Source organism: Botryllus schlosseri, chromosome 13 (assembly GCF_051294905.1).
Source record: "Botryllus schlosseri isolate E-star chromosome 13, Bs_hap1, whole genome shotgun sequence".
Lineage (NCBI taxonomy): Eukaryota > Metazoa > Chordata > Ascidiacea > Stolidobranchia > Styelidae > Botryllus > Botryllus schlosseri.
Genome location: NC_137248.1, coordinates 4,645,817 through 4,666,629, shown reverse-complemented (window position 1 = coordinate 4,666,629; position 20,813 = coordinate 4,645,817). Strand labels below are relative to the sequence as shown.

Genomic DNA, 20,813 nt, shown 5'->3' with positions numbered 1-20,813 from the left:
TAAACCACGTCCTTTCCTTCCTTCAGTTTACAGTTTTTTCACAGTCCATGGGAACGAATCCAGACCGTTTTCACATCTACTTTCTTGAGTAGATTTAAAGTTAGTCAATTTTACTTCCACTTTAAGTGGTTCTAGGTGGCTTTAAAAAGTACTACTGGTACTCGCATTTGAGTAGATTTTGCGTCGCTACTTCTACTTCAACTTGAGTAGCTTTGTTGACTAATTTGACCACCTCCGGGTAAGCACCATAGTACTTTCTACTTTTCAATACTCAAAGTTAGAAAGGTATATGTAGTTTTATGTAAGAAACTGTCAATTAGACGTACTTCTTCACTGATCACATCTGTAAATCACAATGACCAATGGGAATGACTCATGGCGTGAAATTTCCTTGGATTTGGACGCGAGATGGCGTAAAGGATATATTCATCAGCTACACTGGCTGAATGTGAAATAGGGGCGCTGTATGGAGCAAGCGACTCCAATAATTCTACAGACTCACATTAGAAATTAAGCACCATAGGTACCTCAAGTATAAGAATATGTAGATCGTTCGCGCGAATAATTATCGAGACGACCGATTTCGAATCGTTGGGCGAGGCCGTTCACAATTCCATTCGTGTGCCTTGGAGTCGACTTTTATCAAAATACATGAACTAAAACTCTGTCAACAAAAAGAGTTAGTGTACCACCTAAAAATAGTACATTGAACGCTCTCTCATTCACGAAATTTCATGCTGGTGACGTCATATTTTGTGATACGATTGTTGATATACAATGTTCTTTCCAATTCTCTACTAGTTGCTGACGATTGCCCCTGACGAGTGTCAGCCGTAAATATTCGAGTTCATTTCAATATGAATATACTGTTCAATTGTATATTGAAATTCTGTACCTCCAAGAAGCTCTTCAACTACTCGATGTGTCTCAGGTTGGGTCAATTAGTACAACAGCAGGATGATATTGTCACGACCTATCGACTTTAGCAAATATTTAACCTGATGCTATTGTTCAATATTGCCACAACCCTGTCAGCTACTAGTCTGCGACATGGTTATATCGTAACGCAACAATGCATCGATACATCAATCGCTTTTTACGGAGGGGTCACTATCGAGGTGGTGAGCGATAGCGTACCAGTTTTCGGCTCATTAGTTGCTCAAGTGCTTCCAAAACGTAATGAGGACATTCTCGCAGTGTGCTTCGGGTAATTGGATATCCGGTCCTGCACATCCCTCGTACACTACGCGCTCATGGTGCTTTGAACTTGTACAAACATCAAAATTACCAAGTTAAAATACGAATGAAACACGAATCTATCAATGATCGTGATCAGAAATAAAGCGAGGCAAATCAAAGATTTCTCTTATCTGTTTGTCGAAGTGTAAATTGACACAGTTACGATCGAACGAGATTCAAATACAAGACAGGCACAGTTTTGTGTTCAATACCATTTAATTACCAGACTTAATTCCACTTCCCGCGTATATAGGCTACTGTAATAACCACTAAAATATAGAGATCTCACGCAAGAAAGCAGTCGCAAAATCCGCCGACCCTTTTTCTTTTATATTTTAGTCGATGCAAACATACCTCACGAAGCAAAGTCACGCACCTCGCCAAGAATTGATCTCGCACTGTAAATATGCATGGGTGGAAAATCTGTGTAATTAGCAAATTTCCACTATAGCGTTAGACGCAAACTAGGTAAACGGCATTCTCTGGTATCCAATTTTGTAGTCACACTCATTCTAATGTGTGGGAACGAGTCAAATACACCAATAGTTTCGTGGCATATACAGGGAGTGTAAGGGTTCTGTTCAAGTATCAACCATCCACCATCTTACTCGTTTGGATCCAATGGAAAGCGTGTGACTGCAATATATCGTACCATAGGATGTTTAATTAAAATCATAATTCGAAAGAGATACAGCGTAAATCAAGTACACGAAGCGTGGCCCATTTCGCGCTACACGGTACTCCTGTAGCATTTCCAGGAAAATATGAACATAGATTATAACTAAAATGCATGAGAGCATGGAAACATTTCACAAATTAAATTAATGGCATTTCGCTGTAATTATAGTATACTTTTATCCAGTTATCCAAGTCTGGTCACCGCGCGTTTTCGAATTTGAACCTTAACAATAGCACAGCTTGTACTGTAATAGTTCCCCTCAAAATGAGCGATATACGTTTGCGCGGGACCGAAGCGTAAGACCCGGAAGTCAGCGTTCAAATTACGACGCCAGACTCGTGAATTGGCGCCAAACCGGGAGCGCCCCTTTCGCCGAACAAGGGCAACCATTCGTCGACACGCTCAGCAGGCTTGTGGTCGCGCGTATGAATTCATCTCACTGGTAGCGTAGTCATCGTGACCTTCGTCGGCGGGGTCTTTCTCTTCAAGCAACGGAGTCTTCTTTGGTAACGCGACCCTTTCCGAGTGGTCATTGCGCGAAAATAGAGTGATCACGGCCGAAGCCGACACCGAGCTTCGTATGGATCTGGAAGTTTCAAGATTGTTAGGTTTTCAACGAGGCTTGTATTCGTATTCTTACCTTACCTTAGAAAGCCCTTTATCCTAGACACGATGAAGTAAATAAATGGATCTATGGCTGAATTGAGATATACTAAAAGCGACGTGACTTCGATTAGCGTCTCGCAAAACGCCGTCTGCAATATATTTAACATATAGGTTTGCTTCACGTAGTGTCCAGCGCTTTTGGCTATGTTCCGTTCAGTTCGGTGTAGTCTTTTAAAACGTCACAAGATTGCGGTAAAATGAAAGGAGAAGAATCGAAACAACTTGGAGTAGTCTTTCAATCAATCACCCGTCTCTTGACCTCCGGAAGATGTGAATAACAAACATGTAATCCGAATTAAAAGTATAATGGAAGTTAACATAAAACGGATAACCGATGAAAATGAAGCGGCATGTGTCGGTCATAATCGTCACACTGTGTCGTATTCACGAGATTGTTTTTAGCGAAAGAATGCATAAGCTCGTAGACTTGAATGTAGTTTGCTAAATACCAGAGTCAAAGATTTGGAACGGATTTGAATGGGTCTAGGATTCGCGAATTTTTCGAAACCCGAATTCTACCGATGCAAGTTTTCACTAAGCACATGGCATTTGCTACACGCTATATGGTTGCGATTTGATAACCCGAGCCTGCGCGACATTTCAAATCTCGAGATCCCGCTGCTATATTATAACAAGTCACTGTTGCGCAACCTTTCAACTTCGTAGTTGCATGATTTTCAATTGTGATTCTCGGAATCGAAACGAGAAGGCATGATCATTGCTCAGCGGGCGAACGAGAATCCAATATACATAATGAAAACCATAAATTAAAAAAAAAAATCAACTGAGCAACACAAATTTGCAGTTTTCACCGGCACGATAAAATTAAATCGTTGCGTCTTTCCGTAGCCAAATACTATACCAATACTAAACAGCCTTCAAGATTATCGGACCATGATGTGACATATCCGCCTCGCCTACCGATACACGTCAATTCGTTATCTTTGCTTTTGAATTAATTTTATCCTTACTTTTTATTCAGTGCGAATTCCCCTTATTTACATACTCTGGCTAGGCCGCGGTGGGTGTCTCATTAAAATACTACTCCCATGTCGTTTCGGCCCCCTCCCATCTCTTCATTTTATCACAGTCTCGGGGTACTTTGGTCAGATAAAATTTCCAATAAAATGACTGACTGACTCCAACGAGCAATAAATGAAAATAAGGATCGAATAATATCCAATCGAAATTCATCCTGATGAAATATATCCCAACAGTTAATCCCCGTTATGATGTCTTTTAAAATACCCGGAAACAGAAGAACGGAACGTAATCGCGACGCTCCCGGATGATCATGATGTCTACACTAATCCAACTCTCATCGGACGGGGTAATGAATTCAGGATATGCATACATTGGAAAATATCAAACCAATCCCTCTTTAATATTCATGTTTAATATAATAATAGCCGGCGAATTATAACGCGGCAAGCCGCAAGCCACGTCACTCACACTACGTCCCTTTATTCCCCACAATTTCGCCATATGCTGCGCGTGATACGGCAGCCAGCACACCAGGAAAACAACGACCAGCGAAGCGCACATGTAGATCACAGCTCTCAGCCTGTGGTCGGAGCGGCCTTGACTTCCGTGAAACGATTTGTTGCGCAAATGCCGGATGATCAGAGCGTAGCAAACCGCGATAACCTGAAAGGTGTAATTGGAAACTACGATCATGCGACAAGCCTCAAGATGTACATCTCATAACTTACACACAGCGGCAGAAGGAACATGATAGTAGCGTTCAGAACGAGAAAGTATTTGTACTTCATCGGATCAGTTCCGTAATAGCATTTCGCGAGAAAAATGTCCGTTTGGTTTGGTAGTGAGTCGCGGACGCTCCTGAAGACATTATATGATGACGACAGTAAATTTAAGGCATCGACATCTGACGCAGTGGTGCTCAACATTTTTACCTTGGGGACCGGTGAAATTTGAAAATAAATTCAAAAATCAGACATAACCAAAAATGTAATTACAACAAATGGATGCAAGTCAAAATTCAATATTGCGATCTTCAATTTAATGAACAATTCCCTGTTGCCTTTCGACATTGCACGTGATATATGCGGTTCTGCGAGGCGAAGTCTTGTTGAAACCAATAACTTCATGTTGATTGTTCGGTTTCTTTCGAAAGAACTGCGAATTTTGCTACATCCTTTCTATACATATATACTTCCAACAGTTTTATCTGGTCTTAAAAGAGCTGAATGCTCCATTCCACAGTTAATCGTAGACTATGAACTTTACATTACGACAAAATGCAGCAAAATACGTTCCAATTTAAATCTGATTTTTCATTTCGCTAACTCATGGGACAATCGTCCAACTGCTATTGTTTACCAATTCAGATGAAAAAAAACTGTGTTATATTCAGCGTATTGCAAGAGATTTGGCACAAACCGGCGGTTATAAACCACTGTACCAAGCTTCTAACATATTCTCAGTAAGATTAAAAGATATAAAGTATAGATCAACTTCGATACACAATTTAGAATATATCTCATACGATATCTTTATTAAGTTACAGAGTTAGCGCTTCCTTTTCAAGGCAGATTCAATTACCATCACTTACATTGTAATGTCAGTTTCAAGGCACTGGTGGTCGGAGACAAGCGACAAGCAACATTCTAAAAGATTGCCTTCTCCCATTCCCTCCTCGGCACACCGTTCCTCAGGTGTCTTAGAGGTTCTAAAGTCAATCCTGCGAAGATACTTCGACACGTTACTGCTTTTCCCGCAAAAGTAAATGGTTTTGGCCCTCCGACCTGCACAGGTCGTACATTTTCAACGTAACAAGTATTGCTACATGGGTAGACGTAAAAGTAATACCGTAGAGCTCCATATAATTACAAGTGAAAGTAGGAATTTCCCAGACATGTTACAATACTTCAAGTATAGAAGTAGCAGATAAAAGACAAGAAAAGTACTGGGAAGGTACTGAAAAGTACATTTAGTCGAGCTGAATCATACTTTTAATGGTAAATCGGGGTGGGCTCCTTGATAAATTGTAGGACGAATCACACTGACACTATAAACTTTTGGCAACATATGCTGTCACCCCTCGATTCTGATAATTCACTCACAAAACCTGACTCATGAAATCATAATTGGTAAAAGTAAATAGTTTTGCGTCAAAAAAGTCTTTCAGTAGAATTGGAAGTATAATAAAAACCCAGAGAGGTGGCGTGCGTTGGCAACACAAATATTTTCTTACTGGCATTCGCATTTCGGCGCGAAACCTATCAACGCGGCCCGCGAAGCAACCGGAACGCTGAACGCCAAGGACACCATCCACACCGTTACAGTAATGATGTATATCGCTCTGCGAGTTCGCAGTTTGCGCAACCGACCAGACAAATTACAACACACGGCAATGTATCTGTCGAAAGCCATGACCTGAAAAAGAACGAGAAGCGTGTCTGGTGCAGGAAAAACTGAAGTAATAGATTTCAGAGAGCGTATAGCTGAATTAAACCGCCGCCATATTCTGAATTACAGATACTAGGGATGGTGTGAACGTGAGGTTCACGTTCGCGTTCTGTGTGTGAACCTCGGAAATTTAGAGGTTCGCGTTCACAACAGAACCTTGGTAGGTTCTGCACTGTGAACCTTTTTCATATATTAAAATTTTCACTTCATTTTAACATCTTTGGTCCATATTTATTGCATTTCAACCGTGGGCCACTCTATGCATGGATCTGGCAGCATTAGAAATCAACACTAAATGAGCATGCACCTTGACAATCTCAAAAGTCTTACTTGCTTTGTTACAAAAATTTGCTCGAAATATCCAGCTTCCCGTTTGTGAATATTTAGTGACTCTCTGCTGTGAGTTTGACCCGCAATCACACAATATCCCTAGCGAAGTACGTAGTCAGCGAATGATGCTTATTCAAGCAATCAATGAGATTGATATCGTTTTTGATGCAAAAAAATCTAGCAGGCATACGGGGTCAATCTTGACTTCATATCGTTACTGCATCATTAAAATTAAATCCTCGCGATTGAGGTGTTGGCTACTGCTGTATAACTTGTTAATGGGGTAGTATCGGCAGCAAGTATAGAAACCCGTTTACGCGCTGCTCAATATCAATGTAGCGATACTCAGACGCCGAATACATTGTTCGGTCTGGCCTAGACCCTTAAGGTGTAAGCTTATATTCCCTGGTAAGTCCTCGTCGAAATTGTAGGCAAAGCGACAGAAGATATTGATTTATAGGAATATCATATCCTTCGATTGCCTCAGTTGATACATTTAGCGACGTTTAAAACGCCAACATGTACTTCGGCATTGTGGCATGATGTGGCCCGAGTCGTCGATAGGTACCATGTACATTAATATACGCTATCACTTCATTGAAAGATAGGGTTGGAATTAGCAATATGACGTAACGTGACGTCATGAGGTTCACGTTCGTGTTCACACAGAACCTTTTAAAAAGGTTCGCGTTCACACGAACCTGAACCTTTCAGAGGTTCACACCATCCCTAACAGATACCATTACGATTCGCGTATGTCGCAAATGGCCGAGATGCGCATGTTGCATATTAGCCACAACAGGCATGTTGATTTAGTTCACTGCGATGTTAGTATGGAGTTAATGTTAGGTAGGGTTACCATAGGTCCTGCTTTGGGAGAATTTCTACTTCTTTAAGAAACTCGTCCTCCTGCATAGCTTTGAGAGCTAGGCAATTGTACATGTACACAGACCACTAAGAAAATGCCATAAATGACGCGTAAAAGGTCAACGCCAACCGATTTATACGCGAGGCCGGGTCTCGAGCTGGAAAATTGACCTTACTTCCGCTATCATATCTTTTGTAACTTGTAAAAAGTGTCTTAGTTTTCAGGTCTCAAAATATGGCGACCCTATGTTGGGCGTATAATATTTTCAGCCTTCAAAAAGGGGCCGTTTTTCTGCGTGCAAGTAAAACGAAAGTTGAACTGTTAAGTTGCTTTTGATGATGTTTTACATGTTACAAAAGCACACATCAAAACAAATTTGCGCCAGATAAATCCTCGCACGAAAAAAAAGCCCAAATGTGACAGAGAACGTCCAAAAATGTTTGTGATAATAATCAAGAAGGCAGGGTTGGTAGTGCAATTTGTTGGAAAACCTTTTGAAACCAACCATTCCGCCTGTTTCGTGGCTAGAGTATTTTTTCGAAAAAAAATCTCGCCTAAAGGTCATGCTGAAAGTATACGAGCAACTAAATGAAAACGCGAAAGATAGGACATTTTGACATTTTTGAGCGTCGTCGTCGGACCATTCACTTTTCTTCAGAAAAGTGGACAAATCCTTCTAAAAGGGGACATATGGTAGCTCGTAGGCCTAGTTAAGGTAAAGTTGCGATGTGTTGTCGTACATTCTTAGCGAAAAAAGCATACATCCACACCCGTGTACCACCCTTCATATACGGGTTTGAATATGCACCCATGACATTCGAAACCAGAACCTATCTCAGACGCACCTCGGTATCAAACACAACATTCTAATCTAATTGACGTATAGGAAGGCATGCAGGTAGGCCCGTAGGATTTATATCCGCTCTATAATTCTGAGTGAGGTTCTGTTTGCAACAGATGAATCTACTTATGTATAGTATCTATAAATAAGTGGACTATCTTTAAATATTTCTGTACACAATAACGACATCAAACACTGTCGAATGCTCTTCAAAATATTGTTATGTGCGTGTGCACATCATCGGTACAACGAGTATACACGCTCAAAATAAAATAATGGATTGTGAAATCGATCAATCCATTCCGTTAACGTGTTCGATTAGGGCGCTGTAAGTTTACATCAGGTTTATAAAACCTGTATCGATTTTAAGGTATCTATACAACAGAAGTATGCCTAACGATGACTCACTGTTAAGAATAACACCGTGGAATAGTAGTTGAGATACGTGATGCCTTGCTTTACTTTGCATAACCACTGAGGAAATATCCAACCGGAATTCTTATTCTCGATTACTTGAAACGGAATCGTCGACAGAAATATCGTATCGGCGATCGCCAGCTGCAGAACGTACCTGAGGAAGGGTATCGAAGCAACGTTGATATCATAAGATATCTCAATATAAACTTCATGTATGTAGGGATTCGAATGCACAGGCGGTCAAAGTAGCTAGCGATGAGTTCTCCTGAGAGTATAGTTGTGGAAGTAACCTCGTAATTTTACACTGAATTAGAAGTAGAATCAATGATTACAAAAAGATGTCAAAAGTACTTCAAATGGAGATAGAAAGCGAATCGATGAAAAGTAATTAGGTAAGTATTTTTAAAGAGTAGATTCGGTCGAAGGGTCATATACTTCATTTAATCGGGAGGCAGCTATACTTTCCCATATTTTGAGATTCAAAAAAGAGGACACTTTTCAAAAATTCTGAAAGCTCCATCACCGGAAAATAAAACTGGTGATTTCGAAAACTTTTCGGCCTATAGTACCGTCTTGTCTAAAAAAAAGTCATCACTTCGGCTCGACTCCCGAACGAATGAACTACCTGCTTTTTACGACAATATGTGCCGTTGACTAAAAAAAAGGTCATCACTTTGAATCGACTCCCGGTTTTACCCGTTTTTTTTACGGAACTCTTACGACCTCTGCGTCGTGGTCGAGTTTTTGATTTCATTTTAATACTTTTTCTAGAAAAAGAGGACATTTGGGCGTCCTCCGAGTACACCTTCAATTTATTGAAAAAAGAGGACAAAATCTTCTTAAAAGAGGACGTATGGTAACCCTAATATACGTGACCATAATGTCAACCCCGATATAGCGGCTATTTCGCCCAGTTCTTATATAAATTTCACTCATAACAGTGATGCAAACATATACTTTACAAAATCCAATGTGTAAAGAAATGACTAGTTTTACCGAAAAATCATAGGTGAAAGTAGACTAAAACATAATTAGTTGGGTAAGTTATGAATCTAGGCAAAGCCTTCTTGAGTACTCAGAAAACTTACAAGTATACTTCGTCAGTGACCACCTCTCGTCATTATACAATATACATACATGAAAAATTTGACTTGGAAAATGTTGAGTGAGTTGAGAGAAGTCTAAAAATCCAAAGCATTCCCTAATCAATGCAAAAATGGTCATTTGGTGCCTTGAAAAGGCATATAGTTGAACTATGACTCTCCCACGACCCGCCACATTGGAAAACAGCATTCAACTAGGCGACCAACAATTTATTATCACATGACGCACGAGTCGCATATACACTAGCAAGCAAATCCAAGTTACCACAACGCCATTCCGTTTTTCTGGTCTTTCTCTCTGAGCACCAACACAATGACGGCGATATTGCCAATCAGCCCGAAGACGCATATACATATCCAAGCAACGTTCAGGGCGTTCGTTCCTCCAGCGTCCGCCTCTGCTTGGAAGTTTACCGGCGGTCCTGTCAAGTGTGCGATCATTAAAAATCTATAGGCCGAGATGTCTTGAAGTAATGTCAGGGCAGAAGTGGTCACGGTCATTAACGAAGTACCTCAACTACTTTCGGGCAGGGTATCGCCTACTACGAGTTAAATTGTCATAAAAACCGCATAAAATAGCGCATTGATCACTGGTAACTGACTATATACTGAACTAGAATATTGCACTTGTTTGTAGAATCCTTAGTCGTTTTCGTTATAATTGTGAAATGAGCCATGCAATTGCGAAAATATAGTCACCTCTAACTATAATTACATGGTCAAGATATGGGCCCCTTACGACTTACTTGAGTACTTTTCATAGCCTTTATTTTCTGCCTCCACTTGAAGTGATTGTGACATGTCCTGGAAATCTCTAAGTCGTCAGGTACAATTTGAATTTGTAGTAGTGATGCATACGCCGTTGACAGTCAAATTACATATAAATGCAAATTTTAAACAGCTTTGTTTGATGGCACATCAACTTCATAAAGGTGATAATATGCGCACTGCCTATTGGGAGACACACAGAGAGGCTTGCCCGTACGCACTTTTTGGACGTCATGTCCTATATTACAATCGTATCTTATCGGATAAATATTTGATCTGCTTCAAGTTTCCGATGCACATAGTGTAAAAATTTTCCCGTAAAATTAATTCACACGTTGGGCTCATCGGACTATGGTGAACTCACGTGGCGCCGCAATTGTAGTGGACACTAACATCTGATATTGCGATGACACAGGCCGTATTCCCATCGTATATTCGGACAGCAGGTCGCATATATCCGTGTCATTGGCGTCTGGCGCTCGTTCCAACGAACGATTGTAAGACGTTGTCGATGATTGATTTCCGGGGTTCGCGATCTCCACATACGTTGACGTATCCATGTCGTTAACCATTATTCGGATAACCGGATTAGTATTTCACATCTGTAAGCTAGAATTACCTCGCCAATCAATAACGTTTGAAAAGGACGGCGGAATGATCAATTAGTGGGCAAAAAATGAAACGAGGCGAAAATATGGCGGTGATTTCTTTTTCAAAATTGACGTTACTTCCAATCCAATTGCGGTTAGCCTACTTCCAATCCAATTGCGGTTAGCCTATCACAGGTAAGCAATTGCGGTCACAAAAACCATGAAAATAAAGGAGAAGCCATTTCAGACCTTACGTCCGCCATACTTGAATTAATTCCATTTCAAACCTATACGTTAAATGGTTGGAGAAGGCAACGTGATGGAAATCAATAGCAGAGTGCAAGAAACTTGAAAGTTCAATTTATAATGCTGACGTGACGTGGGTAGTATCCAATTGTTTTCAGTCACCGGCCTTTGACAACAGTACGCCCATTCTTTAAAACTTACTAAACTACTCATCGCGGAACCCCAAATTTAATACCAGGTCAGAAATGGCAGGCTTTACCTTGAAATCGCATTGTTCAAGCGAAATGCAGCAACATGATACCAATTGCTTAATCATAATCAGCGATTCGATTTCGATCCCTAAGCTCCCCTGCGTACGGTACTGCGCACGACGTAATATCACAACAGCCACAATTCACCCACTGGTCAGATCTAGTGATCTGCAACCTATGATGGCGAAGGCGGGCGTATAATCAAAAATCGTATGTGCGCGTTGAACCCATGAGCCCCCGAACCACAGGGAACTATTGATTTGAAACCAAGCCTTCTTGTGTGAACGTTAGTGTTTGGTATGCTAACCTTGATAATTCAGAGGATCGCACTCGCAAACGAACCCAAGTAGGTTCTAACCTGTGAATGTTCAAATGAAATACCGGTATCTTCCAGTAATCATAACAAGTATAATCCAAATTCCTTGGACTTCAACGTGCTATCGCTCTATCAGGATTACGGTAAGACGTTTCGCAACTGTCACATAGTCGGGAATGACGTATCGTGAACGGCACCAGACCTTCTAATAAGACATGCCGATAAAATCGTGTAATAGTTTCGAGTCGCGTCTTACGAATTGCACCAGCAGTGTTCTCATTCATAAATACTACCTCGGTAATATCTCACACGGTCCGTCGTGGGATCGGAAAGGAAAAAGCGTAATCCAAATCTATATTTTATCCAACAAATTCCAAACAATGCAATCCCTATATTTGAAAATTTTGAAAAGCCGGGTCCAATAATGGAAGATCTGTCAATCCAAATAAACGTAGATGCAAACATGGACGTACATTCGCGGAGTGAAATTATTCCAAGAAAATGTGATTAACATAATTGCCCGCGACAACTGAGAGCCCACTTTGTAAGGTCTATAGTTATATCGAAATGAAATGAGTATTTTCGGCTGTCGTCGTCAGTAACTGGTAGAGATTTGAAAAGAACATTGTATATTAAAAACGTCACTGGTTTGCAATTTCGAATGGTCGGGACGAAGAGATCGCTTAAGCTCAATGCACTATTTTTAGATACACAAGCTCCTTATGTTGGCACAAACTAGCTTGTCGTGTTTTCATAAAAGTCGACGCCAAGGCATGAAAGTGTGAACGGCCTCTCCCGTCGACGCGAAATCTGTAGACTCGATCATTTTTCGCGCAAACATTTTTATCCAACAAATGTACGCCAATGACAGAATTCGTGGCCGGACGACTACCCCTGACGAGTCCCTGCATCATAGTTAATAGCGCTGCAGGAATCAATTTAATCCAACCGTCCCCTACTGATCACCATTAAAGAATCATGATGAAAAGAGATTTAGTTTAAATCAAATCATCCAATTTAATCAATCATGACGATTAGTCTTCCGTGCTCAATATATACATAAACATAGCCTACCTCAAACGCTTGCTGCGTATCAGTATTCTACTGGTTCAGTTTAGAATCAATTCCTTATCCCGATCTGGAAGTCTATGCAAACTTAATTAGTGCCGGAGACTTTTTACCCTCGGTTCTATAAGCGGTGACAATGTTTCAGCAATACGGTGCCTTTGTGTCTTTGAGGACGAGGCAACATATCCATTCAGTCACCATTTCCTATTTATCTTTATCAGCATCTTACACACGCCGGCTATGCCTATATCTTTGACTATCCGTTAATTTTATTACCGCACGCCCCACATTTAATGTAGCGTGAGTAAACGACTCAGATATCAATAAAATTCTGAAGGAGCATATACCGTGAATAAACGATAGCATTTTACCATCATAACTGTGTTACAAATCGCCTCTTCAAATAGAGAATTCATGGGAAGTTTATACGATGTAAAAGTTTGGCAACACAAGTTATTTGCTACTTCTTACCACAGACATCGAAAATTGGAATAAATCGACTGGAACAATACTCGGCAAAGACAAATCTTCCCAAATTTATCCATCAATTACTAAATTAGGTACACGCTAAGTAAAAAGTTTAGTGGACCGAGCTGACCATCGGCATGATCAAGGATTCGCGGTTTGCATAGCGCGGTAGTAAATAATTCTGCGCTCTACATCTTCTCATCGCTGTCTCTGTACGATACTAAGCTTATCAACAGTTATCCACAGTATTGCGATGAAATTGTATTCCTCTGAGACCGCTACACTTGTTAAATGTTCGATAGCAACAGAGCCATCAAAGTCATCTTGCGGTACAAATCAAAGTTTCAGCACGATTTTACGCATGGACTCGTCCTTTTTCAAAATCGCGCTCTACGCTGCGTGGGAAAATCGAACGACATGGAAGGAAAGGCGACCGATATAGAAAAACTATTGGTATTGGCCTGCAATTATAGATAGCAAACTTTATTGCAGTCGTTCCAATATAGATTATGGGACGTAAGCAAGCTGCTATGTATGAGTATATTGGGTATGAATGACTAGTGAACACATTCGAGAAGCAGTTCTACCGGATAAATACTAGTGTGCATATTGAGATTGCCTTGTCATCTTTGACACACATAATTCGCCTGCTCCCAATGCATGGATGCCACAACACAGCCTAATGATTTTTAGATACTTCCGTAAGCTATTTCTCATTGCATTTTAGTTCCGTAAGCTATTTCTCATTGCATTTTCTTTGTGTATTTGTAGGTCAGGGTTAGTGTTTCGTTGATTGATTGACTTGATTGATTGACCTCACTATCTGTATTCCAGCAGGTCCTTTCTGTTAACTGTATAGCAATCATTGTAGTATCTTCCATAGACGAAGATGCTGTCGTCCTTTAAGGCGGTGTTCACTGTACTGACAGACTGTGGAACTGGACCTGTCTCTGTCTATCTCTTGTGAAAGTGTGATTATCCAATTATTCATCATCGCGCGCGACACACTATATAGTTGTGGATTATATTAAATCCACACTTAAGCTTTAAAGTGTGTATAATGTAAATACTCAAACTATGTCTCGCAAGACGCTTCATATCGCCTCTTGGAACATTCAGTGCAGCAATATCACAATAGATCTAAACTGATAGTCATGCTCTTTGAAGCGTCATAATCACTCGATTGTTACGCGCGATGCTGGTTCTACCAATAATTTTTCAACGTATGTGTTACCTCTCTCTGAGCTTCAGATTGAAGTAACCAGAGGCTGCATATGAACATTGAACATATCATAATAGATGGGAAGTCGGCGTATGTGTGCAATCTGTACATTGTACCAGACTTGACAACTATAGAAAATTCTCAGTTCTTCCATATTAGATTATTAGAATTACCGGATTCGCGAAACTTGGACATTGAATTAAGTCCAGCTCATATCAAACCACAGTCCTGTCTCGTAAACACGAGAATAGAAAATATCTGTACAGTGTACACCAAGCGTGGCCCGTTTCGCACTATACAGTTACCCTGTAGTATTGGTACGATAACCAGAAATCTGATTAGAATTGAAATTAGAGCACAGTTACATTTCACAAATTAGATTAGAAATAAAACAAGCGTAAAGGAACAGTTTACAAATTAGTCTGATTGTGTCCCCTCCAAAGAACGAAAGGCAAGACTCCAGGCACGAATATCTCGCAGTGGTTACAGCATATATTGTGGGACCAGCATGCCTTAAATGCCTGTTCGTGCCTGACAAAAGTGACAATAGTAGAATTCAACCAAGTTGTATACCACAGAATCGCAAAATTCAGCATGTAGACTGTAGTGTAGAGTGTAGGACTGTAGGTAGACGAAACCTTTCGTAATATTAGCCCTAGGCGCTGCGGTTAGGCGACAGGTGCGCGATTTGAAACAAATGTCAAGGACCTTTTTAGTTACTCTATACATACTTTCGAAATCATGTCAAACCCTCTGCCTGTATGAATCGTAATGTTCCACAACTCCTGGCTCTTTTACAATATACTGAATGATATATTACTACGTAACACGAATTTCATACGCTATAGGCTACTCCCGCTTCCTCCGAATAGTAACCAATCACCGTCCCCGTGAGACATTTCACATATTAACATTGCCCTCAAAATCGGTGGCAGAAGGACCACCGTTTATCAGTGAAATTAAGGAAGAATGCCGAATGATATGTTATCATGAGATGACATATTGGCTACATACTGTAACTAATTCAATGAGGTCAGAGCCGATAATACATATAGACATCGTCACTCTTTGATATTTGAGTAGCGGTTGATAGCAAAGAAAGGCCAAACACGACCAGATGTGCCATGCGGATAAGCGATGATAGTCATCAGTGAACAGTTTTTATCAAGGCAGGCATGTATATCTACGAGTAGTGAGTGACGTTTCCTATTTACAATGCGTGCGATTGTCAACGCAACGCGCGAGTGTACTTGAGTTTTATTTCGTTCACAAAAATCCCGGGGGATCGCGATGGTTTGTGGCTTGGGGTGCAGACAAATAGGTCGCGTCTAGACGACGCGTACCGCTAAACTCGTGACAACTGTACGGCATTGTCGGCATTGTATGCTACAACGCGAGTTGGAAACTAGAAAGTTTTCAGCTTTCCCAAATTAGATTATGATTAGAATTAGAGTTAACGGTACACAGCTTTTTCCAAATTAAATTAGAATTGGGATTACTGAATTCGCGAAAACTGAATCGAGTTCAGTTTATAGTAAATTGCAGTTCATTCCCATAAGCATGAGGATGACAAATGTATGTACAGCAAGCTTGACTTGCTTCCAACTATACAGCTCACCTGTAGCATTTTCAGGAAACCCAGAAATTTTATATTAGAATTAAACTTAACGCATAAAAACATTTCACAAATTAGATTAGAATTACATCACAGGCATTTCGCTATAATTAGTCCGATTATACAACGTGTAGAAAGCTAAGTTTGGTTACAATTCCCTGGCATATACAGGGATTGCCATTAAAGCTCCATACTGTACTGTGTCAACGGCAGTGCGATGTTTTGAGCCAAATCAGCCCCGCATGTTGCTTTTACATAGTACGTTTCCGATGCCACGCTTAGGAGTTGAGATATCCGCACGTAACAAATTTAGGATCCGTTGCCCCTTGCCAAGTGATGTTAAACACGAACCGAGGCGCAGGAGCTCATTATGTGAAAACGATACTGTGCCATAATTTTATCAAATGTTTGCGAAATGTAATATTTGTGACTTGGATTCGAACGGATTTTACGTCCACTTTTCAACAAGCACATAAATACATTGAATAAACTACGCAAATCTACGGAGGTCGAGAGAACACGTACTATTTCCTCTACAATAACCGATATTTGCAAATTATCGATCGAATATTTGCAACCGAATTTTTTAATATACCGTATGTATTTGAACGCTGAAGCGGCCATATCCTGTTCAACTTTCCCAACTTCATTTCCATAGGCCGCGACTGCACTTGCACGGAACTACTTCAAGTTCTATTTCATAACCATGAGGATTCTAATTCAGCCAGTATCTTATCCGCACTTAACAGCACACATCGCTTGAAACAACCTGAAATCAAATGCTATAAGTCCAAGCGACTTGTGCGTTACTAGCCAAATGCCGAAAGGATGCAAACCCCATTTATATAGAAAACATATATTTTTTCACCGAATTTCGATCACCGACCGAGAAAGTATTCCCGTATGGCTCTTTCTAATCCATATATCGACGCACTGGATCCTTCTATGATTCTGAATAATGGCGTTCTGAGATGCACGCCTTGTTAGTGTCAACGACATCTACAGCTTATCGAAAAACTTTCTACTAATGTCCGCGCCGGTAAATATGAATCACGACAAGGGCCAACAGATCACTTTCGCTCCGCCGACTCCCTCACGGTAAACGACAGGGATCTATAAAGATTCAATTACCTCGAGATTAATAATACGGACGAAACATCGTACGTTATATGCCAATCACAAAGCCCTCGTGCCCCTGCCGTCCATCATATCAACATGCCTCCGAACTGAACTGAGTAATCTACGAATGCTTAGGTCTCGATGTGCTCGCAACACAACAAAAGACTTGATTTCTTCAATTTTGGCGACACACGCGCGAACAAACATGCAACAATGAACATAAGTCCACACAGGTTTTGTGTCGCTAACACTAAACATGTAATCGACTGCAATTAGTTATTCAACCGACGTCTCAAACACCTCTAGGCATATACCTTCCATATCTCTAGAAATTTAGCGTAAACATTGCCTCAAAAGAGCCTTCACTTAACAGATAAGCGACTACGCGACCGGAGTATGTAAATTGTATATGTAGGCTTATACATATTTTATGTAATGAAGATACGGTGACCAATACCTCGAAATTACCACATTTACATATGAAATGCAGAGGAAAATATACCATGCATACTTTGGTAACAAGAGATGATCAGGTAATCTAGTGTAATGTCGACTGCAACTATATTTACTTATGTTAGCAGATACGCACGATTGAACCCTGAAAGATGTAAGCAGGAAGCACGACCGAAAGATCAGTTGTATCGGCGAAATCCTTTCACATTTTACACTTGAAGTTTGTCCTGACCGGGTTTCTACGCGTATCCGAACAGCGTTAGGTTACATCTCGGCTGTCACTCGAATGTTAACCGAATTTCGAGCCTACACAGCGCGCATCTTAAGTCGGGGTAAAATCGATGAAAGTTAGCCCTCGCCAAACAAATTCAGCTCTAATTTGGTTTCAGCCGCGTTCATCAAAATAAGAAATATCAATGGGACATTACGGCCATGAAATATTGAAACCAACTCGTATCGAGATTACATTATGAACATTATGCATGACCCGCATATACAATTTTGCGACTGTAGCTTAGATTGCCCAAGTGCCCAGTGGGGTTGTTCGAAAATAACCTTTTTCCCGGATTTCGAGGATTCACTGATCAAATTGCACGGTTGCCTAAAAACGCTGCGCACCAAATTTGGCTCGATTCCAACCAGTAAAAGATGACGCAGAGTCAATTGAAATTTTGGAATTTATTATAAAAACAATTGCAAATATTACTGTCAACCTCACAAAATTGTTGAGTGGCCTACAAGAACGATGCATAGGAATTTTTGCTAAATTCCAACCGGTAGAAGTGGTTGAAAGTTTGAAATTTGCTAAAATATCATTGACGGTGGGAAAACCACCAATTACTAATGAAGAACTCAAATAATTCTTCTACCTGTTGGAATTGCGTCAAATTTGTTTTGCATCGTTTTAGCGAGGTTTCAGTAAGAATTTTTTTTCATAGCAAATAATAAATTTCAATCGGCTCTGCGTTGGCTTCTACTGGTATGAATTGAGCCAAATTTGGTGTGCAGCGTATTTTAGGCAACCTAACAATTTATTCACTGAATTCCCACGATCTGGAAAAAAGTTATTTTTGAACAACCCTGTCGCCCAGTGCCAATTTTACACGCTGTACCCACAAAATATGAAAGAGCCTATATTCCTGCGTTTACATCAGACATGTGCAAACGAGGGGCAGTGACAAATTTGAGCGGTTCGCCAAAGCCTGGGCAGCAATATATATAAATGTCGATAGGATTGCGTGAAAAATCTGATTACTAGAACTCCTTAATTTAACAGTATTATCCAATATTATGATTATATAACAGGCCGACAGTAAAGTTTTAGTGCTGGTGCAATCATAAAGAATGCATAGACGCATTTTGATATTATTCGTTTGTTGGATAGGAAATTTCAACGTTAGCACTACGAGCAGTATATATTTCTATAGGCGGCACTAAGTATCGCTATTTAGCAAGTTTATGAAACAGTGCATCGTTGTTATATGCATGAATGCTAGTATAGTTAGTAGCCAATGTGGAACGTAAGGAGATCGGCTTCTTCAATATCATACTGAAGCAAGTTAAGTTCATCTTTGCTGGGTGTATAACATATGTTCATTGTTTAATTACAGTGCAGTGCAGTGTCCCTGTAAACAGATGACTGACGGAGTGATGACACGTCATCGTTTGAGAATCGAGATACACGAAAACTCGAAATAAATCGGATTAGAAATCGATTGAATGCATACTTAAAAAATAAGGTTACATAAGTGATGCTCATTTAAATAGAACGCGCAAAAATCAATACAATAAGCAAACAAAGTAGTGTGGGTTGCTTACTACCATCTGCTTCTAACTGCACACGAGCCCCAGTGCTTTGCATATATCGGTAATAAAATTCAGGCAACAGGCTAATTTGTTTGTTTTTCATTCCAAGCAATTTCGATCGAAACAGGAAAGTGCACTTACCGTGCCATCTACGCAGTTTTCTATTACGAAAAACCTGAGATACTGTAAGCTGCCTTATACCAGGTATATTTACGGCTTGTCATGCACTCCGCAAGTCCGCATTTATTTTTAATCACTCCCGACATGAGAGTGCTGGGCGTTGGCTGTACAAGATTGAAGTATAGAAAACCCCGAGGAAATGTGACGATACTTGAGGCGATAGAACGCTTAACAGTATGGCCAGCACTTCACTACAGCTATATACTTAGATAACTTATCAATACCGAATCGAGGTGAAAACCACCGATACAAACCTGGATAAAATATTTTTTGAATGGCGAAACGCCATGGACCCTCTACGATGCAAGTAAGTATGAAATGACAATGAACAAGTCCAATATTGGGGACGGACAAAGTCACCCGTCGCCCACGCCAGTGCCCAAGTATGCGATGTAATTTGTTTACATTTTTTTAATCAATCTGAACAACTAGCGGTTGATATCATACTTTCAATATATGCGGGGTATTTGCTGTAAATCTATGCACCATGACACCACATTGACAATGACATGCGTTATATAATTCCTGATATTTTCCTAGTCCTGCAATTAAATCAGCAATTGTTGTCGGAATTACTAGAACACAGCAACATCAGGCGACTTATCGGGAATATATTTATAAAATCAGACGTGTCCATTTTCTGCGCCTTTCCGTCACTATCTAATGATATACGGCTAGCAGGATTACATCAATACCAATCGACCAATGCTGATTTATGGATGAATATTCTACAATGCGTTTTTAGTGAATATGCAATTTAAAGGTATTATCATGTCATGAAAACCCGTATTAGCCATAATGTACCTCAGTCATGTACGGACCGCTGGCAGTGGACACGCAGAGGAATACACTATACAGTGCGATACCGGTGATAATAATCGCCATTTTCCTTAGGGGCAGGTTGCTTCCCAGATTGTGTGTGTATTTACCAGTTTTACTGTGAGTAAAGAATATAATAAGCTATTTCTATCGTCCGCAACTACACACTATATGTTTTTTCGTAACCTCAAGTCATCGCACCGATGTTTAGTTGGATTTCGTATTGATCTCTGTCCCAGCGGATTCACGCCTTCATGACAATAACACAGCTCGTGAATTCTAATATCAAAACGCAATTACGATTGCATTTACGATCT

The 20,813-nt window shown here is 40.3% G+C and overlaps 1 protein-coding gene across 2 annotated transcripts; it reads right to left on the bottom strand.

Moving 5' to 3' along the window:
• Positions 1 to 1,298: 1,298 nt before the first annotated feature.
• On the bottom strand, positions 1,299 to 15,954 carry LOC145453979 (nociceptin receptor-like). 2 transcript variants are annotated; one of them, XM_080331941.1, is made up of 9 exons: positions 10,708 to 15,945; positions 9,841 to 9,997; positions 8,464 to 8,626; positions 5,802 to 5,983; positions 5,160 to 5,288; positions 4,297 to 4,426; positions 4,037 to 4,231; positions 2,564 to 2,673; positions 1,299 to 2,504 (listed from the first exon to the last, which is right to left on the bottom strand). In XM_080331941.1, exons 1-9 carry the CDS (start codon positions 10,913 to 10,915, stop codon positions 2,321 to 2,323), a joined length of 1,458 nt encoding a protein of 485 aa, XP_080188067.1. In that variant the 5' UTR covers positions 10,916 to 15,945; the 3' UTR covers positions 1,299 to 2,320. The 2 variants fall into 2 exon arrangements, with proteins under 2 accessions (XP_080188067.1, XP_080188068.1); XM_080331942.1 differs by having other exon boundaries at positions 2,373 to 2,504; positions 2,559 to 2,673; positions 10,708 to 15,954.
• Between the last annotated feature and the right edge of the window lie 4,859 nt (positions 15,955 to 20,813).

What these genes read in the sequence shown, in the direction of transcription:
- LOC145453979 (XM_080331941.1), bottom strand. Translation starts at nt 10,915, where the DNA reads ATGGTTAACGACATGGATACGTCAACGTATGTGGAGATCGCGAACCCC. An exon ending in AAAAACGGAATGGCGTTGTG is followed by an intron (nt 8,627 to 9,840) that starts GTAACTTGGATT and finishes ACCCTTCCTCAG; the next exon opens with GTACGTTCTGCAGCTGGCGA. An exon ending in AGGATAAAGGGCTTTCTAAG is followed by an intron (nt 2,505 to 2,563) that starts GTAAGGTAAGAA and finishes TGAAACTTCCAG; the next exon opens with ATCCATACGAAGCTCGGTGT.